Source organism: Schistocerca piceifrons, chromosome 2, assembly GCF_021461385.2.
Source record: "Schistocerca piceifrons isolate TAMUIC-IGC-003096 chromosome 2, iqSchPice1.1, whole genome shotgun sequence".
In the NCBI taxonomy this organism is placed as follows: domain Eukaryota; kingdom Metazoa; phylum Arthropoda; class Insecta; order Orthoptera; family Acrididae; genus Schistocerca; species Schistocerca piceifrons.
The window spans coordinates 775,706,620-775,725,169 of record NC_060139.1 but is presented as its reverse complement, the minus strand read 5'-3'; the positions used below and the strand labels follow the sequence as shown (position 1 = coordinate 775,725,169).

The 18,550-nt window shown below is 42.2% G+C and overlaps 1 protein-coding gene and 2 non-coding genes across 3 annotated transcripts in view; 1 reads left to right on the top strand and 2 right to left on the bottom strand.

Moving 5' to 3' along the window:
* LOC124776784 (large neutral amino acids transporter small subunit 1) overlaps positions 1–18,550 on the top strand; it is a 348,969-nt gene that overhangs the window by 304,454 nt on the left and 25,965 nt on the right. Inside the window, exon 4 of the mRNA XM_047251922.1 lies at positions 3,423–3,546. Within this exon, the coding sequence (XP_047107878.1) occupies positions 3,423–3,546 (124 nt within the window). The remainder of the gene's footprint in view (positions 1–3,422; positions 3,547–18,550) is intronic.
* Trnas-cga lies at positions 518–592 on the bottom strand. Its single transcript has one exon. It is a non-coding gene; the product is annotated as a tRNA-Ser (tRNA).
* On the bottom strand, positions 819–892 carry Trnas-cga. Its single transcript has one exon. It is a non-coding gene; the product is annotated as a tRNA-Ser (tRNA).

Below are 18,550 nucleotides of genomic sequence, written 5' to 3'. Positions count from 1 at the left end.
CAAACCTTTTACACCTGCACTAAATCAACCCACTCTGATATAACAACACAAAATCATCACACCATCCAAACACACACAATTATACATGCATTTAGATCCATGTTGACAGGGCACACACATTACCTTTAAGACCAAAAGCACCAGGACAAGAAATACGATGGCCTGCTGAAAATTAATTTATGTGAAAACTGTTATAAAGTTTTTTTTAAAAAAACAAAACAAATCTTGTTAACATTGACACGCTTATTCTTCATGTCTACATATTTGTAGTCGTCTGCCGCTAGAGGTCTCCGAATTGTAGCGTGTAACGCACTGATGTATTAAGTAAGTATGTCGGTGATGAGAAATAGAGTACTGTGTGGGGTTCTGCCCAATCGTCTCTTATAGGCTGTCTAAACGATGCTGCTTTCTCGGATAGCTGTACAACAGTTCAAGCAAATCACATTAATCCAGAATGAGATTTTCACTCTGCAGCGGAGTGTGCGCTGATATGAAACTTCCTGGCAGATTAAAACTGTGCGCCCGACCGAGACTCGAACTCGGGACCTTTGCCTTTCGCGGGCAAATGCTCTACCAACTGAGCTATCGAAGCACGACTCACGCCCGGTACTCACAGCTTTACTTCTGCCAGTACCTCGTCTCCTACCTTCCAAACTTTACAGAAGCTCTCCTGCGAACCTTGCAGAACTAGCACTCCTGAAAGAAAGGATATTGCGGAGACATGGCTTAGCCACAGCCTGGGGGATGTTTCCAGAATGAGATTTTCACTCTGCAGCGGAGTGTGCGCTGATATGAAACTTCCTGGCAGATTAAAACTGTGCGCCCGACCGAGACTCGAACTCGGGGCCTTTGCCTTTCGCGGCCAATGCTCTACCAACTGAGCTATCGATGCACGACTCACGCCCGGTCCTCACAGCTTTACTTCTGCCAGTACCTCGTCTCCTACCTTCCAAACTTTACAGAAGCTCTCCTGTGAACCTTGCAGAACTAGCACTCCTGAAAGAAAGGATATTGCGGAGACATGGCTTAGCCACAGCCTGGGGGATGTTTCCAGAATGAGATTTTCACTCTGCAGCGGAGTGTGCGCCGATATGAAACTTCCTGGCAGATTAAAACTGTGCGCCCGACCGAGGCGGTCGGAGAAGGTAGGAGACGAGGTACTGGCAGAAGTAAAGCTGTGAGTACCGGGCGTGAGTCGTGCTTCGATAGCTCAGTTGGTAGAGCATTTGCGCGCGAAAGGCAAAGGCCCCGAGTTCGAGTCTCGGTCGGGCGCACAGTTTTAATATGCCAGGAAGTTTCAAATCACATTAATGGTTGAAATGGCTCTGAGCACTATGGGACTTAACTTCTGAGGTCATCAGTCCCCTAGAACTTAGAACTACTTAAACCTAACTAACCTAAGGATATCACACACACCAGTGCCCGAGGCAGGATTCGAACCTGCGATCGTAGCGGTCGCGCGGTTCCAGACTGTAGCGCCTAGAACCGCTCGGCCACCCCGGCCGGCTCACATTAATGGTTTTTATTACAATAAAGTAGATTGACAATACTTAACTGTGGTTTACAAGAACGTGTCAAGCGATTGGCGACATGCAAACAACCAGTGTCCTTCACTTTATACAATATCCATTCAAGTAAATGATATGGATCACAATTCACGTCTCTTCTGTCCTGGTCTATTAGTGTCCGCCTTCTACTGTCCCTTTGCTAGTGCCGGTCTTCTTCTGTCCGGCCGAGGCTGCCAAAGGAGCAGCGCTTATATTCTCTTCGGATAGAGGCCGCTCCTGTCGTAGTGACGTCATGGGTCACCGTGCTGTAGGCTGGCGTCGTCTCAAGCTCTCTCTGCTCTTGCGTTCTTCATCTTCATGCCGGCGCTTATCGATACACCGGAACGTACTGTAATCGAGTTTCGTATTCAAATAGGTCGGCCACATATCGAAAACCACGTCCTTTATCATGATAATGCCAGACCACATACGAGCACTGAGACATCTGCAACAATCATGGGTTCACTGTCATCAGTCATCCTCCATACAGTACCGACTTGCTCTCATCCGATTTTCATCAGTTTCCATAACTTAACGAACACCTGCGACGACTTGAGGTTGTGGCTCCATCAAAGTCAAACATTCTAAGTGGCGATATCAGTAGACTGGTTTCTCGATGGGAGAAATGTGTTTGTCACCAGGGTGACTATGTTGAGAAATAAATATGTAGACACGGAGAATAAAGAAGCAGAATGTTGATAAAGTTTGTTTTATTTAAAAAGCTCTAAAATTTTTCACATAAAGAATTCGGAGGTGTTACTTTTCAGCTCGCCCTCGTAGATACCTTCAAAGCAACTGCAATGAACACTGAGTAGTCAGTAAAATCGGCTGATAGGCTGTCTGACAACACGCAGGCCAATATCAGTAACAGGAGCACTAAAAAAAAAAAACTACTGACGCAACATAAATCTTCAGAAGCATTCACTATTTAAGTTCAGCATCGCAAAACATTGCTAACTTAATAAGAAATACCAATATAAAAATATCTTTGTGGACAAACAACAAACGTGGACACCACTTGCTCAGTAAAATGAACATAAACATCCTAATAATAGAACAAATGGAATAAATGAAGTACTGTGTAATAGTTGCCCTGCTTTCCATATAGGCAAACACACGCTACAAAGAGCACACTGGTGTTCTTGGGCTCAACCCCTTTGATAAATCCTCAGTTACCAAATATGTTTACCTGAACAGACACACACTGATATCCACAGCAGCCTAACTACATTCTACACAGAGAATTTTTTTCTGCGGACATATTAAATAAACTGAGCTAAGCAGCCACAGTCTTTTCAGCATTTTCAAAAGCCGTTTTCCCCTAAACAAACAAGTATCTAATAGCTATAACCATTTCATAACATAAGGTCACATCTGATATCTGCATAAATAATTTTTGTTTTGTAAATGACATCTATGTATGAATGATAAAGTAACATCTTTCTATGATATTTGAAATAGCAACCCCTGTGTTTATGTGGAAATGTAACAGCTTTAAGTTTGGATATTCTCTGACTTGTTTGAATTTTGTTTACATAATATGTGATGTGAGAGGAAAGCATGTGAATGTGTATGAATATGTCCGCTCATACGGTGCTTAAAAACTATATAAAATCTACTGGAAACAGTAAGTTATTTTTCGGTTTTATCATAGTTTCGTAAAAATTGTAGTCACAATGTGCCACCTTGTAATATACCTATGTACTCTTTAACAGAGCTAGTAGAAACGTAAATTTGATCAAGCACCTGGAGATGAGCCCCAGAGGCCTGAAATGCATTGTGTACTGGAATAAAAGTTACAAAATACGTTTAAATATATGCGCACACATCGTGTAATAAGCTGACGACGCAGCGCTGATATTATTGTTGTTGCAGGAACCTGCCGCGCGCCATCTGGATAGCGATGCCCATAGTGACGCTGACGTACGTGCTGGCCAACCTGGCCTACTTTGCCGTCGTGTCGCCGGAAGAGATGCTGTCCTCAGCCGCCGTCGCCGTGGTGAGTTCCCAGTTCGAGAGCTTGCGGATGTGTTCATAATGCAGCAAAATTTTGGAAAATGAAAACCAGTTTACCACATGCGGCTGTTTAAAATTTGTAAAGTGGATGTTTTCTACACTACTAGAAAAAAAAATGTACATATGGAAAGACCTTATCGATTTTGATACGATGACGGTGTATTCCACCTGGGGCATAGTAGATGTACTATTCGCCCCGATGGCTGAATGGTCAGCGTGACGGACTGCCGTCCTAAGGGGCCCGGGTTCGATTTCCGGCTGGGTCAGGGATTTTCTCCGCCCAGGGACTGGGTGTTGTGTTGTATTGCTCATCATTTCATCCCTATCCGGCGCGCAGGTCGCTCAATGTGGCGTCGAATGTAATGAGACCTGCACCAAGCCGGCCGGACCTGTCCCGTAAGGGGCCTCCCGGCCAATGACGCCAAACGATCATTTCCATAGCAGATATACTGATAATGGTTTAGGTGTGGTGCACACGTGTGAAGCACGCAGGCAACCAAACCACGGAGACGCATTCGTGCTTCCTACAGCCAACTGAGCGACTTTGAAATGGATTATATTGTGGCCTTCCGAGTGGAGGGATGGTTCTTTCGGAGACATGCCACACAAGTTAGACGTGCTGCGTCAGTTGAGCAACGTTGCTGGTATCACTGGTCACGTGAACATTTTCACACCCGTAGACGAGATTCTGTACGTCCACAGAGCACAGACGCCTACCAGGATCGTCGTAATGTAAGGGCAGCAGTGGCGAATCGTACAGCTACCACAACAGAAATAAGAGATCTCGTGTGCCCAGACGTATCAAGACGAACTGTTGCGAACCGGTTATTAGCAGTGCGACGATGGACACGCACAGTTCTAGTCCGTCTTCCACTCACACCGCATCATCGACGTGCACCCTCGACTGGTGTCGTCAGAGGATCACTTTGAAGATGGAATGGCGCGCCGTGGTCTTCAGCGATAAAAGCAGATTGTGCCTGCATGGTCGTTTGCGCGTGCGAAACCTTCCTGGTAAGCGCTGTCGTAGAGTGCTCTCGTCCGAGACTGTGTGGGATGCGATAAGCTGCAACCCTCGTTCGCATTTGGTGTTTCTCGAGTCCCCTCTAGGTAGCGCTCGGTACGTGCAGACTGATGTTAGACAGGTTCTTTTGCAGTTCTTGCAATAGGAAGGTTATTCCAACAGCACACATACAGCCCGTGAACCCAACGGGTTCTGCAAGACGTGCAGCAACTTCGCTGGCTACATGGTCTCTGGACTTGTCCCCAATTGAGCACGTGTAGGATATGATTGGACCAGAAGCGACTCGTGCGACTTGTCAATAACGACTCTTACAGCACTAAGTGACCTGGTCGAGCAGGCATGGAATAACGTATCCTAGGACAGTATTCACTATATCTGCGATTGACTGGATGCCAGAGTCAGCGCCTGTGTTGCAGCCACGTACTAATGTGGGCGTTTCACATGGATCGATACGTAGTACCTCAGAACGTGAGTTCGTTATAACGCTCCTCAAACCACAGTAGCACGGTTCTGGCTCCGAGAGAGGGACAGTTATGATGACATCACCATCAGGGAAGACATCAAGCATGAATGGACGCAAGTGGTTCGCAGCTGTCGGCGTGGCTTCAATTTCTATCATAGGTCCCTCGCAAGTGCAGAAGAATGTCTCCTACAGCGTAACTGCTCCAACCAGCCAGCGTCCGTGGCACGCTGCACGTTTAGAGCCGCCGTTCACATCGATGGCGGTTTTTGTGGAGACGACCAGCGATCTGTAGTAAAAATGTGATACACCAGAAGAGCCGACAAGTACCCATTGATCGACGACGTAGTCCCAGTGGTCCCGTGCCCACTACAATCGTAGTTGACGATGTCCTTGGGTCAACACTGAACTAAGTAGGGGTAGTCTGCTGCGTAGCTCCATGTTCAACAACGTACGATGAACTGTGTGGTTCAAATGGTTTAAATGGCTCTGAGCACTACGGGACTTATCATCTGAGGTCATCAGTCTCCTAGAACTTAGAACTACTTAAACCTGACTAACCTAAAGACATCAAACACATCCATGTCCGAGGCAGGGTTCGAACCTGCGACCGTAGCGGTCGCGCGGTTCCATACTGAAGCGCCTGGAACCGCTCGGCCACACCGGTCAGCTGAACTGTATGCGCCGCAACACTTGTGCATGCACCAGCGTTGTGCCCTTTCGGAAAAGATGCCACAGATCACCATCTATCCTACTTTACAGGACAGACAAGTCTCCAAACCCCACATTCTGTGGAGAATCGTGGACATCCAACCATTTAGCGCTTAGTGGTAGTTTTACTGTCCTCCTGCCTCTTTCTGTAGATGCTCACGACAGTAGCACGTGAACATTCGACCAGCTTCGCTATTTTCGAGATATCCGTTCACAGGTTCTGCGGAATAATAATCTATCTTCTGTCGAAGTCGCTTATCTCGAGGGATTTCCCCATTTGCAGCCCATATCTTCGCTATAGTGACCCCTGTCCGTGTCTGCTCCGCTTACGTACTTCTGTTAAAGTGACAGGTGTCCGCAACGCGGCTAGGCGGCATTCAGCGTCACGGTAGGAGTGCTCGTAATGTTTTGGCTTATCAGTGTATATCGCAAAGTGCAGGACGCTAGCTTCCGAGACGGGGAGATGAGCCAAACCATGTTCGCCCGTTGTCTGGTACACCTGCCGGCCCGAGTGTTGTTTTTAGACGGTTTCCCACGCTTGTTTAGGCTAACGCTGGGCTCGTCCTCACATTCCGCCTCAGAGAATACGATATACAAACAGTTAAAATGACCATATCACACAGAACAATGTTTACGAGATTCACAAATGAAGGACACGGCTTCGCTCCCTTAAGGTACTTGAACGACTGTGGTAGGGAAGGTCATCCGCCCACAAAGCTAAATACTAGAAATAGAATTTCCAAATCCCGAAAAAGCGATCGCCATACTATACGGGATAAATGCTAGGGAAAAAAAGTGGGATCCGTGTAGTTTATTTACAAAAAGTGCAATACAAACAAAGAAAATCTTCCATAGAATCTCGACTTGGTCACATCTGATTTTCATCTGCTTCCAAAACTTAAACAACACTTTCGAGGAATTCATCACTATTAAATAAAGTCCTCGAAAGTGTTGTTTAAGTTCTGGAAGCATATGAAAATCAGATGGGACCAAGCAGGGATTCTCTGGAGGGTGATGTATGGTAGTGAGCCCAAGGTTTCGGATTGCTGCGGATGTAGCAGCGCTCGTGTGTGTTCTAGCATTGTCATGCTGAAGGAAAAGGGTGCACCATGTGTGGACGAACTCTTCCAATTCGAAATGTTCTCACACACCGACACCATCCCACTCGTCTATGTGTAAAAATGAAACATAAAACGTTGATATGAGGTTAGATTAATATTTAAGAATTAAGTACTTAATTCAAAATAACTCTAACCAGAGGTTTATTGCTACAAATATTCTCCAGACAGTGAAAATGGAACTGCAGTTGTAATTGCGCTGATGCATTGAACTATAATACATAAAGTGGCCAATAAAGTATAGTTTGCGAAATACATCTTTCTCCTTCACGAGAACAGACCAGAGTCATACTATATCAACTCAGATTTTGTGTAAGAAATTGCGAAACAGTTTTAAGTGCGGCAGCAATGACAATACGTCCGCAAACGCTCCTCTGCTACTGCCTACCCAACAACTAACCTCACTCGCACACGGCGAAATATTCTTTTGACACATTACGAAGTCCAATAGGCTCATCGAAAGATTACTTCGAAAATGTTTTGGTTAGACTTCAGCGTGCTTTGCTGGATATAGATAGCCACATTGAAGGCTGCAACATTTTCCCAGTTCGTTCATCTCACTGAAAAGAACATCAGGATTTCACTATGTTCTCCTAAAATGTCGAAAATCTCCAACTTCGGTAATGATAGTAGTGTACTTTGTTTTCTGTCCATTTTTGTGTAGAAAATATAAAGCCCACAACGTTATGAAATCTGTTTTTATAGTTCTAGGGTTTAATACTTTTACAGGTAACGTGTGTGTTATCCATGTTACTGCGATGCATACCGTACAGGATGTCAAAAGTAAAAATAATTTGTTGTCACGTCCTTAAATCGGAAAGAACGTATAAATTGACGCTGACGGATTCTGCAGAAAACCAACAGGATTAAAGCAGTCTTGCTCATTACGGTTGAAGCGTTCACTTTTGCCTGCGTGGTATGCAACCTGTAGGAGAACACAGCTTTGTCGGTTGCCTATTGGAATGCTAGGGCGTGACAAACAGTGTTCGGATCCATCACAGCTGTTCCGTAATGAAACTTGCGCTTTTAGAGCTTAATAGTGACAGTTTGTGATTGCTGGTCTCTTTCGTACAGCTTGCTGAATGTTTGAAAAATGGGAAAAAGATCGCAAAAGTTCACTGCAAAGACCAAGCACCGTCAGTTACTTACTGGTGATACTACTATGCTGTGGTTTTATTTCAACTGCATATATTCTCTGTATGATTATAACGCAATAGCTAAGAGAAGACTACGTTATCACATTATATTACTTGTGATACATGTAGTTCTTTAAAATACAGCTGTAGTTGTGTGGCTTCCCGCTGTTATCTGTCCTTCTTTTACGATTACGAAGTCTAAAATTATCCAATCTGTGGTTCAAATGGCTCTGAGCACTATGGGACTTAACTTGAAGGTCATCAGTCCCCTAGAACTTAGAACTACTTAAACCTAACTAACCTAAGGACATCACACACATCCATGCCCGAGGCAGGATTCGAACCTGCGACCGCAGCGGTAGCGCGGTTCCAGACTGTAGTGCCTAGAACCGCTCGGCCACCCCGGCCGGCGTAGTCGATCATTTGCATTATTTCTTCTGTTGTGCCTGGTCTTTTACCACCTTGATTCATGCACTCATAATTGGCATCAGTTCAAAAGACGCAATGTTAATGCTTTTGATGTAGCTTAAAATATTTTATCTCGGTACGAAAATTTGCAGTTTTGATCACTGGAAATCCGTTAGAAATAAGACATTTCCAAGAAAACTCTTGAAAACTGCTGATTGCCTTACGATAGACTTATACTTGGTTGGCCGACTGCAGTCATTACTTTGACCAATATGTGTACGTGGATAGTTACACTAATAAATGGATTCCTTAATATGTCTAAAGTTTTAAAAATTGAGTGTAACCAGAAAGTGTGTACTGCAGTGAAGTTATTCCACTTCTGTAGTGTTCCTCGGGAAGTGCTGTAAAATTCTCGTGCACAGTTGTAATCGTTTCTTAGTCGAACGGAAAACGCTGAAAGAGGAAGACCTTGTGAGCCCGATGGATCAAAATCTGATGTATATATTCCAACACTTCAAACCGAAGATATCTTTGTTTTCCCATTGCCAAGACTCTTCAATGGGCAAGTACATGCCTCGATGAAACATGATTTTTACTTCTGAAACCCACGTCTCTTTTTCTCTAATTTTTACATTTAGATCTGTTACGAGGGTTGAATGAATTCGTTAATTGGTTTTGGGTGGGAATATTTTAATAAATCAAACGCAGAAATAATCCTTAGAAAGTGATCTTTAATTACCAATATTCACTTATCCACATAATCACCAGCCAATTGGATACATTTCTGCCAACGATGAGCAAGTTTTCAGAAGCCGTCACCGAAGAAGTCGACGTTCTGTTTCCCTAACCACAGTCTCACAGTTCTCTCAACGTCTTCATCAGAAGCATAATGATGTCCGCGCAGATCATCTTTCATTATAGGGAACAGATGGAAGTCAGACGGTGCTAAATCTGGACTGTACGGAGGATGCCATAAGGTGGTGATATTCAGTCTCTGAAGTTCTGCTATGGTGGAACGTGAAGTGTGTGGTTTGGCATTGTCATGCTGTAGGAAAACATTTCCCTTTTCCTTTCGGATCCTTGTCAGCCGACGTTTCAGAGTTCGCAGCGTTGTGATAATGCGCTCTGAATTTATTGTTGTTCCACGATCAAGGAAATCAACATGGATAACACTATCTGCGTCCCAGAACACTGTGGCCATGTTTTTCCAGCTGAGGGCTGCTTCTTGAATTTCATTTTCTGGGGGAGTCTTTATGTCGATATTCCATAGACTGACGTTTCGTCTCCGGGTCGTAACGGTGTACCCACGTTTCGTCTCCTGTCACAATTGAATGAAGAAAGGCATCACCTTCATTCTCGTAACGCGGTAGGAGTTACTGGCAAATTTCAGATCTGTGTGCTTTCATTTCAGGAATCAGAATCCAGAGTACCCGCCGTGCACAAATTTTCCGATAGCCGAGCAAAGCAATAATGTGACTCACACGTTCTTGCGACATGCCGATTGTGCTTGCTGTTTCTCTCTGACTGATTACGACGATCGTCCTGAATCAATCTGTCAACATTTTTCTTGTGAAACTCGGTGGTTGCTGTCACAGAACGTCCAACTCTTTGTCACGCAGGTCAGAAGTTCCGCCTGAACATCTTCAAGCTTACTCGCCCAACGACGCACAGTACTCATATCAACACAATCACCATAAACTGCTTTCATTCTCTGATGAATCTCCTTTGGGGTGACACCTTCTCCTGTCAAGAATTCAATGACTGCACATTGCTTAACTTGCACTGACCGACCGTCTGCTCAGGGTTCCATACTTTACACAGTAACAACACAACCGTTCATTGCTAAGGCTTCCCGCTGACTGTAGAGAAGAGGCTACGGAACAAGCCAGTACCTGCCGCATACCAGTGCTGCCAACTGTTGAAGAGTTACAAAGGTGGAGGTATTACTTTTCAGTCAAACCTCGTAGAAAGTTAGAATACGCTATCGTTTCATCATTTTGAAGATACTCAAATAACATGAATTAATTTCACACCCAGAAACACCGATAGAATGATCTTTCCCGCTGATGTCATCGTCGTCGCCCTCTTTGGTGCTCTCTCTTCATTGTTTCAATTGTTGTTTTGATTCTGGTGCGCAGTGGTGAATCCTTGTCTCGTACATTGTCACTTACTGACGCAGAAAATAACTTTAATTTTTACGAACACACACAAAACCCTTAATGGAAATCTGTGTGTGAATTCATTTGTGATAGTAGTAGGAGCGCCCTCCATCTTGCACAAAGATTTCTCACGTGCAAATTCTTAATGCAACGTGTAGATGACACGTTCTTCAAAAACCCTTACAGATGAAGCAATTTTACACAACTTAAGTTGCTAATCTACCAAGATAATATCGTGGACTTTCCTGGGCATTTGTGGTGTATTTCAACGTTTCGGATGTCCTGCATGTGCACCATCGTGGATGCTTCTAAGGTAACCCATGTCTTCACGGTGGAAACCGAAGGGGAGGGGTCACCATACTTACACACTATACCCCTCGAATGAATTTCGTTATTGGCATCAAACTTTCTTAAAATAACAAAAATAAGAAAAGCTGTGTCAAGTTATTCGATTTTTTCCATTTCCGTGGATTCACGTACCACGTCTTTTTCAGCCAGTTGAACAGCGAAAATGGAAAGCGTTCAATGTGACAAAAAAAGAGAACCACGTCTTCAGTGCTGTTATATTCTTGTACTCTGTTCCATTTTCCTAGGCTTGATGCAGGTGTTAAAAACCATGCAGAACGTGCATTAGTACATGACGCATAGTCTTTCTGGAAAGCTGTGCTTCCCTCTGGAGCTCCAAGGCTGTACTAGTTAAAAACTCAGTGCTTTATTTCGTTACCATCATAAATAAAACGTTGTTGTTGTCTTCAGTCCTGAGACTGGTTTGATACAGCTCTCCATGCTACTCTATCCTGTGCAAGCTTCTTCATTTCCCAGTACTTACTGCAACCTACATACTTCTGAATCTGCTTAGTGTATTCATCTCTTGGTCTCCCTCTACGATTTTTACCCTCCACGCTGCCCTCCAATGTTAAATTTGTGATCTCTTGATGCCTCAGAACATGTTCTACCAACCGGTGCCTTCTTCTTGTCAAGTTGTGCCACAAACTCCTCCCCAATTCTATTCAATACCTCCTCATTAGTTATGCGATCTACCCATCTAACCTTCAGCATTCTTCTGTAGCACCACATTTCGAAAGCTTCTATTCTCTTCTTGTCCAACCTATTTATCGTCCATGTTTCACATCCATACATGGCTACACTCCATACAAATACTTTCAGAAACGGCTTCCTGACACTTAAATCTATACTCGATGTTAACAAATTTCTCTTCTTCAGAAACGCTTTCCTTGCCATTGCCAGTCTACATTTTATATCCTCTCTACTTCGACCATCATCAGTTATTTTGCTCCCCAACTAGCAAAACTCCTTTACTACTTTAAGCGTCTCATTTCTTAATCTAATTCCCTCAGCATCACCCGATTTAATTCGACTACATTCCATTGCCTTCGTTTTGCTTTTGTTGATATTCATCTTATACCCTCCTTTCAAGACACTGTCCATTCCGACCAAATGCTCTTCCAAGTCATTTGCTGTCTCTTGACAGAATTACAATGTCATCGGCGAACCTCAACGTTTTTATTTCTTCTCCATGGATTTTAATACCTACTCCGAATTTTTCTATTGTTTGCTTTACTGCTTGCTCAACACACAGATTGAATAGCATAGGGGACAGGCTACAACCCTGTCTCACTCCCTTCCCAACCGCTGCTTCACTTTCATGCCCCTCGACTCTTATAACTGCCTTCTAGTTTCTGTAAAAATTGTAAATAGCCTTTAGCTCCCTGTATTTTACCCCTGCCACCTTTAAAATCTGAAAGAGAGTATTCCAGTCAACAATGTCAAAAGCTTTCTATAAGTCTACAAATGCTAGAAAAGTAGGTTCGTCTTTCCTTAATCTATTTTCTAAGATAAGTCGTAGGGCGAGTATTGCCTCACGTGTTCCAACATTTCTGCGGAATCCAAACTGATCTTCCCCGAGGACGGCTTCTACCAGTTTTTCCATTCGTCTGTAAAGAATTCGCGTTAGTATTTTGCAGCTGTGACTTATTAAACTGATAGTTCGGTAATTTTCACATCTCTCAATACCTGCTTTCTTTGGGATTGGAATTATTATATTCTTCTTGAAGTCTGAGGGTATTTCGCCTGTCTTATACATCTTGCTCACCAGATGGTAGAATTTTGTCGGGACTGGCTCTCCCAAGGCCGTCAGTAGTTCCAATGAAATGTTGTCTACTCCCGAGGCCTTGTTTCGACTTAGGTCTTTCAGTGCTCTGTCAAACTCTTCACGCAGTATCCTATCTCCCATTTCATCTTTATCTACATCCTCTTCCATTTCCATAATATTGTCCTCGTGTACATCGCCCTTGTATAGACCCTCTATATACTCCTTCCACCTTTCTGCTTTTCCTTCTTTGCTTAGAACTGGGTTTCCATCCGAGCTCTTGATATTCATACAAGTGGCTCTCTTTTCTCCAAAGGTCTCTTTAATTTTCCTGTAGGCAGTATCTATCTTACCCCTAGTGATATAGCCTCTACATCCTTTTATTTGTCTTCTAGCCATCCATACTTAGCAATTTTGCACTTCCTGTCGAACTCGTTTTTGAGACGTTTGTATTCCTTTTTGCCTGCTTCATTTACTGCATTTTTACATTTTCTCCTTTCATCAATTAAATTCAATATCTCTTATGTTACTCAAGGATTTCTACTAGCCCTCGTCTTTTTACCTACTTGATCCTCTGCTGCCTTCACTACTTCATCCCTCAGAGCTATCCATTCTTCTTCTACTGTATTTCTTTCCCCCATTTTGTCAATTGTTCCCTTATCCTCTCCCTGAAACTCTGTACAACCTCTGGTTTAGTCAGTTTATCCAGGTCCCATCTCCTTAAATTCCCACCTTTTTGCAGTTTATTCAGTTGTAATCTACAGTTCATAACCAATAGATTGTGGTCAGAGTCCACATCTGCCCCTGGAAATGTCTTACAATTTAAAACCTGTTTCCTAAATCTCTGTCTTACCATTATGTAATCTATCTGATACCTTCTAGTATCTCCAGGATTCTTCCATGTATACAACCTTCTTTCATGATTCTTGAACAAAGTGTTAGCTATGATTAAGTTATGCTCTGTGCAAAATTCTACCAGACGGCTTCCTCTTTCATTTCTCTCGCCCAATTCACATTCACCCACAATGTTTCCTTCTCTCCCTTTTCCTACTCTCGAATTCCAGTCACCCATGACTATTAAATTTTCGTCTCCCTTCACTACCTCAATAATTTCTTTTATCTCATCATTCATTTCATCAATTTCTTCATCATCTGCAGAGCTAGTTGGCATATAAACTTGTACTACTGTAGTAGGCGTGGGCTTCGTGTCTATCTTGGCCACAATAATGCGTTCACTATGCTGTTTGTAGTAGCTTACCCGCACTCCTATTTTTTTTATTCATTATTAAACCTACTCCTGCATTACCCCTATTTGATTTTGTATTTATAACCCTGTATTCACCTGACCGAAAGTCTTGTTCCTCCTGCCACCGAACTTCACTAATTCCCACCATATCTAACTTTAACTTATCCATTTCCCTTTTTAAATTTTCTAACCTACCTGCCCGACTAAGGGATCTGACATTCCACGCTCCGATCTGTAGAACGCCAGTTTTCTTTCTCCTGATAACGTCGTCCTCTTGAGTAGTCCCCGCCCGGAGATCCGAATGGGGGACTATTTTACCTCCGGAATATTTTACCCAAGAGGACGCCATCATCATTTAACCATACAGTAAAGCAGCATGCCCTCGGGAAAAATTACGGCTGTAGTTTCCCCTTGCTTTCAGCCGTTCGCAGTACCAGCACAGCAAGGCAGTTTTGGTTAGTGTTACAAGGCCAGATCAGTCAATCATCCAGACTGTTGCCTCTGCAACTACTGAAAAGGCTGCTGCCCCTCTTCAGGAACCACACGTTTGTCTGGCCTCTCAACAGATACCCATCCGTTGTGATTGCACCTACGGTACGGCCATCTGTATCGCTGAAGCACGCAAGCCTCCCCACCAACGGCGAGGTCCATGGTTCATGGGGGTAGGAAATAAAACGTAGCACCTCAGGGCACTTAAAACGTAGCACCTCAGTATTAATGGCACTTGGAACATAACCGTTCTTTCTGCTTTTTTTGCAGAAAACTAACATTTTTGAGACCGTAGCTGTGTACAGAATACAAGCTGGTTCTTGCAGAGAGGAAAGTAGCAACACAGCCAGTATTATGCTGTTCATTTACACAAATAGCGCCGTTTCAGTTTCGATTCGACAGATTCATCATAAAACGGCTGTTCACGATTTGTTGTCGGAACTAAACAGCCAATACCTAATGAAGCAACGACAAATGTAACAGAAAGATGAACACCGTCTGAAGAAGAAGCTGTTGGTTTTAAATCGGTAACGGTTTATTTATTTAAATAAATAGCATTATTAACAGTGGCTGGCTGCTGTTTTCTTCTTTGCAAGAACCAAAATTTCTTTTTTGGCCCATAGAATCACTCATTTACTCTTATGGCGCTTAGAAAGTTCTTAATAAAGTACTTATTTTCTGATTTGCCTCGTTGTTTTTTGCAGTGGTGCGATGGGCAGCATACGTCTACGGTAAAAGAATACTTTCTCGATTTTCTGGAAACCAATTAGTTACATACAAACAGTGATATATCGTTTTTGTTTTCATTTTCCTGACAAACGCCAGACCTGGCACTTAGGACGTTTTCCATTTCCACTCCACTGCAGCCAAATGCTGGATGGAATGACTTGCAATTACACACTCAATTTGTTGGAAGTTCTACCAACCTCTGTGGGAAAAAAGTCACGCATCCAGCTCTGCAATCCATGGGCGAGGCTGAGAACTTTTGATGCCACTTTCCTAAGAAGCTTTTGCCGTGGTTCCACAATGTAGCCCTAACGAGTTGTATAGAACAGCTGCCAGTTTCGGCAGCTGATTTACTCTCTTTCGGCTAGCAACACAGAATATATATGGATATCTGTTGATATCGAATGCTTTCTTTTCGATACCTTTACTTTCCAGACAATATTTTTTAGTTTATACTTTTATTCATATCAACACTTTCAGCAGGTACCGTACTAAAAGTTCCTTTCGTTACATTTTTATTATGTACCTAAAATTTTGGTCGCATGATTAGTGTTGGTACCAATATGGAAGCAGGTGTAACAAAATTACAAGTACTTATTTTGTTCTGCGCGCTCAGTAAATCTCATTGCTGAATTGGCAATAACAACCAAGGATTTTTATTTATTGATCAACAAGGTAAGAATAATGTTAAATATTTCGAGTCAAGTGTCATTCAGAAAGCTACTGCAGCATCGACGTTACCGGGACAAAACAAACTTTTACATCCCTTAAGTTGATTTTAGATGAAAATACTCATTGGAATTCTATTTATTACATGCTTCAGAGGTACACTTGACTGGCCCATACGGAAAACAGGTTTTTTATGTTTAAAACAAAGCAGTAGAAGTGTAGAATAACTGAGTGTTAATATGTAGAACCACTTGTCATTAAAGAGCTATCAGGTGAGCAATATATGACTATAAGCAAAAGTATACCAGTGGTCAACTGCTTGAAAGCGCAGATAAATTATTTAAGTAAGCTTGATGACAGCAGTGTAATAGAGGTAGTAAAAGAGAAGGTAAACACGAAAATAGAGCGCAGATTTTAACAAACTGAAGGTCATCAATTTGGCTGCATTATTCTGCTTCTTCGACAAAAGATTAATAAATATACACTTCCTGGATTCCAGACCTTGTGCTACGGCAATATGTACAAGGCGTTTATCGAAAACCTTCTGCTACCTCTGGTACCAGTAGCAGCGAACCATACAGCGACTCTTCCCTTGAAACGATGCATGTCTTTTCGAGTCATCATGACATATTACCCCACAGCAAACAAAATAGGAAACCTGGAGCACTCGCCCCTTTCGAACCTACTCTGGTTGGTCAAAAATGTGGAATTAGACTTCATTTGCCAACACTTGTGTCACCACTGTGGGCTAATGCTATAGAGCAATGGGAAGACACGAAAGTTTATATTCCGTCAGCTGAATAAACTAGCCAACGAGTGCATGACAATTCTAGTGACATCAGTTCCCTAAAAGCGTTTATTTCCAAAGATATATTGTCAGAGTCACCTATCAAATTATCATGTTAACTGATGAAACTGATGAAATTGTCAATACTGTCTTTCAGAAAATTACTAAGTGGTTCCTTGTAAATGGACTCTCACTGAATTTTGATAAGACACAGTACATACAGTTCCGTACAGTGAATGGTATGACGCCATTAATAAATATAGACCTTAATCAGAAGCATATAGCTAAGGTAGAATATTCCAAATTTTTAGGTATGTCCATTGATGAGAGATTAAATTGGAAGAAACACATTGATGATCTGCTGAAACGTTTGAGTTCAGCTACTTATGCAATAAGGGTCATTGCAAATTTTGGTGATAAACATCTTAGTAAATTAGCTTACTACGCCTATTTTCACTCATTGCTTTCATATGGCATCATATTTTGGGGTAATTCATCACCGAGGAAAAAAGTATTTATTGCACAAAAGCGTGTAATCAGAATAATAGCTGCAGTCCACCCAAGATCATCCTGCAGACATTTATTTAAGGATCTAGGGATATTCACAGTAGCTTCTCAGTATATATACTCTCTTATGAAATTTGTTGTTAACAACCAAACCCAATTCAAAAGTAATAGCAGTGTGCATAACTACAATACTAGGAGAAAGGACGATCTTCACTATTCAAGATTAAATCTAACTTTGGCACAGAAAGGGGTGAATTATACTGGCACTAAAGTCTTTGGTCACTTACCAAATAGTATCAAAAGTCTGACAGATAACCAACAAGTATTTAAGAAGAAATTAAAAGAATTTCTGAATGACAACTCCTTCTACTCCATAGAGGAATTTTTAGATATAAATTAAGAAAAAAAAAGAAAAAAAACCGAAACAAAAATATTAAAAAAATAAAAAAAATAAAAAAAATAAAAATAAAAAATAAAGAAAAACAAAAAAACACAAAAAATAAAGTTGTTATATTAACTTAAGTATGTTGTTAAATTAACCTAATTATGTCATGTATTGGAAAATTCGACTCGTTCCACATCATTACGAAATATCGTATTCATGATCCATGGAACTAGTATTAATCTAATCTAATCTAATCATCGAAACGACTAGATAAAACATCGTTGAATAAATGAGTACTTTTATGTTACATTTCATTTATTTATTTTTGGGTACTATTCAGTTGTTTCTTCTGATTGTGTTACATAATTTGAAGTACAGATTTTTTAAAATGAAAATAAAAACTTTACTTGACTTAATGCTTGTGTTATTCTATTCGAAACTTGTTAAAATTGATCGTCTATCTATTATACACTGTCTCACAAAAAGAGTGAAGCACACAGAAGGCGACGAGGAAACTAAATGAAAGTTGATGGGCTGAGAGGATATGTCACGTTAGTTTAGTTATTACAATACGTTGCACACCCTCTGGCATGGATGTATGCACTGATTCAGTTGGGGAGGATTTCATAAAGCTGTTTTATAGTCTCCTGAGGCAAGTTGACCCACAACTCTTGCAACTGGTCCTTAATATCGTGGATAGTGGTACCAGGGCGGAGTTGAGGTCCGAGATGGGCCCACACATGTACTATCTGGGACGTATCTGAGGGTCTTACTGACGATAGGAGCAGCAGCACTACGAAGACAGTTCTTCGACGCACGTGCCATGTGAGGACGAACATTGTCCTGTTGAAAATGGCACCAAGATACAATAGCCGAGAGGTAATACTTGAGGCCATAGTACGTCCGTGGCGTGCCGTTGTGCCGTTCCCTCAATCAATACTAGCCATGATCTGAAATCATACTCGATGACCCTCCACACTATGACGCCAGGAGTAAAACCACTGTTCCTCTCCAATGCATTAGAGGAATGGGACCTCTCCCTCGGTTGCCGCCAT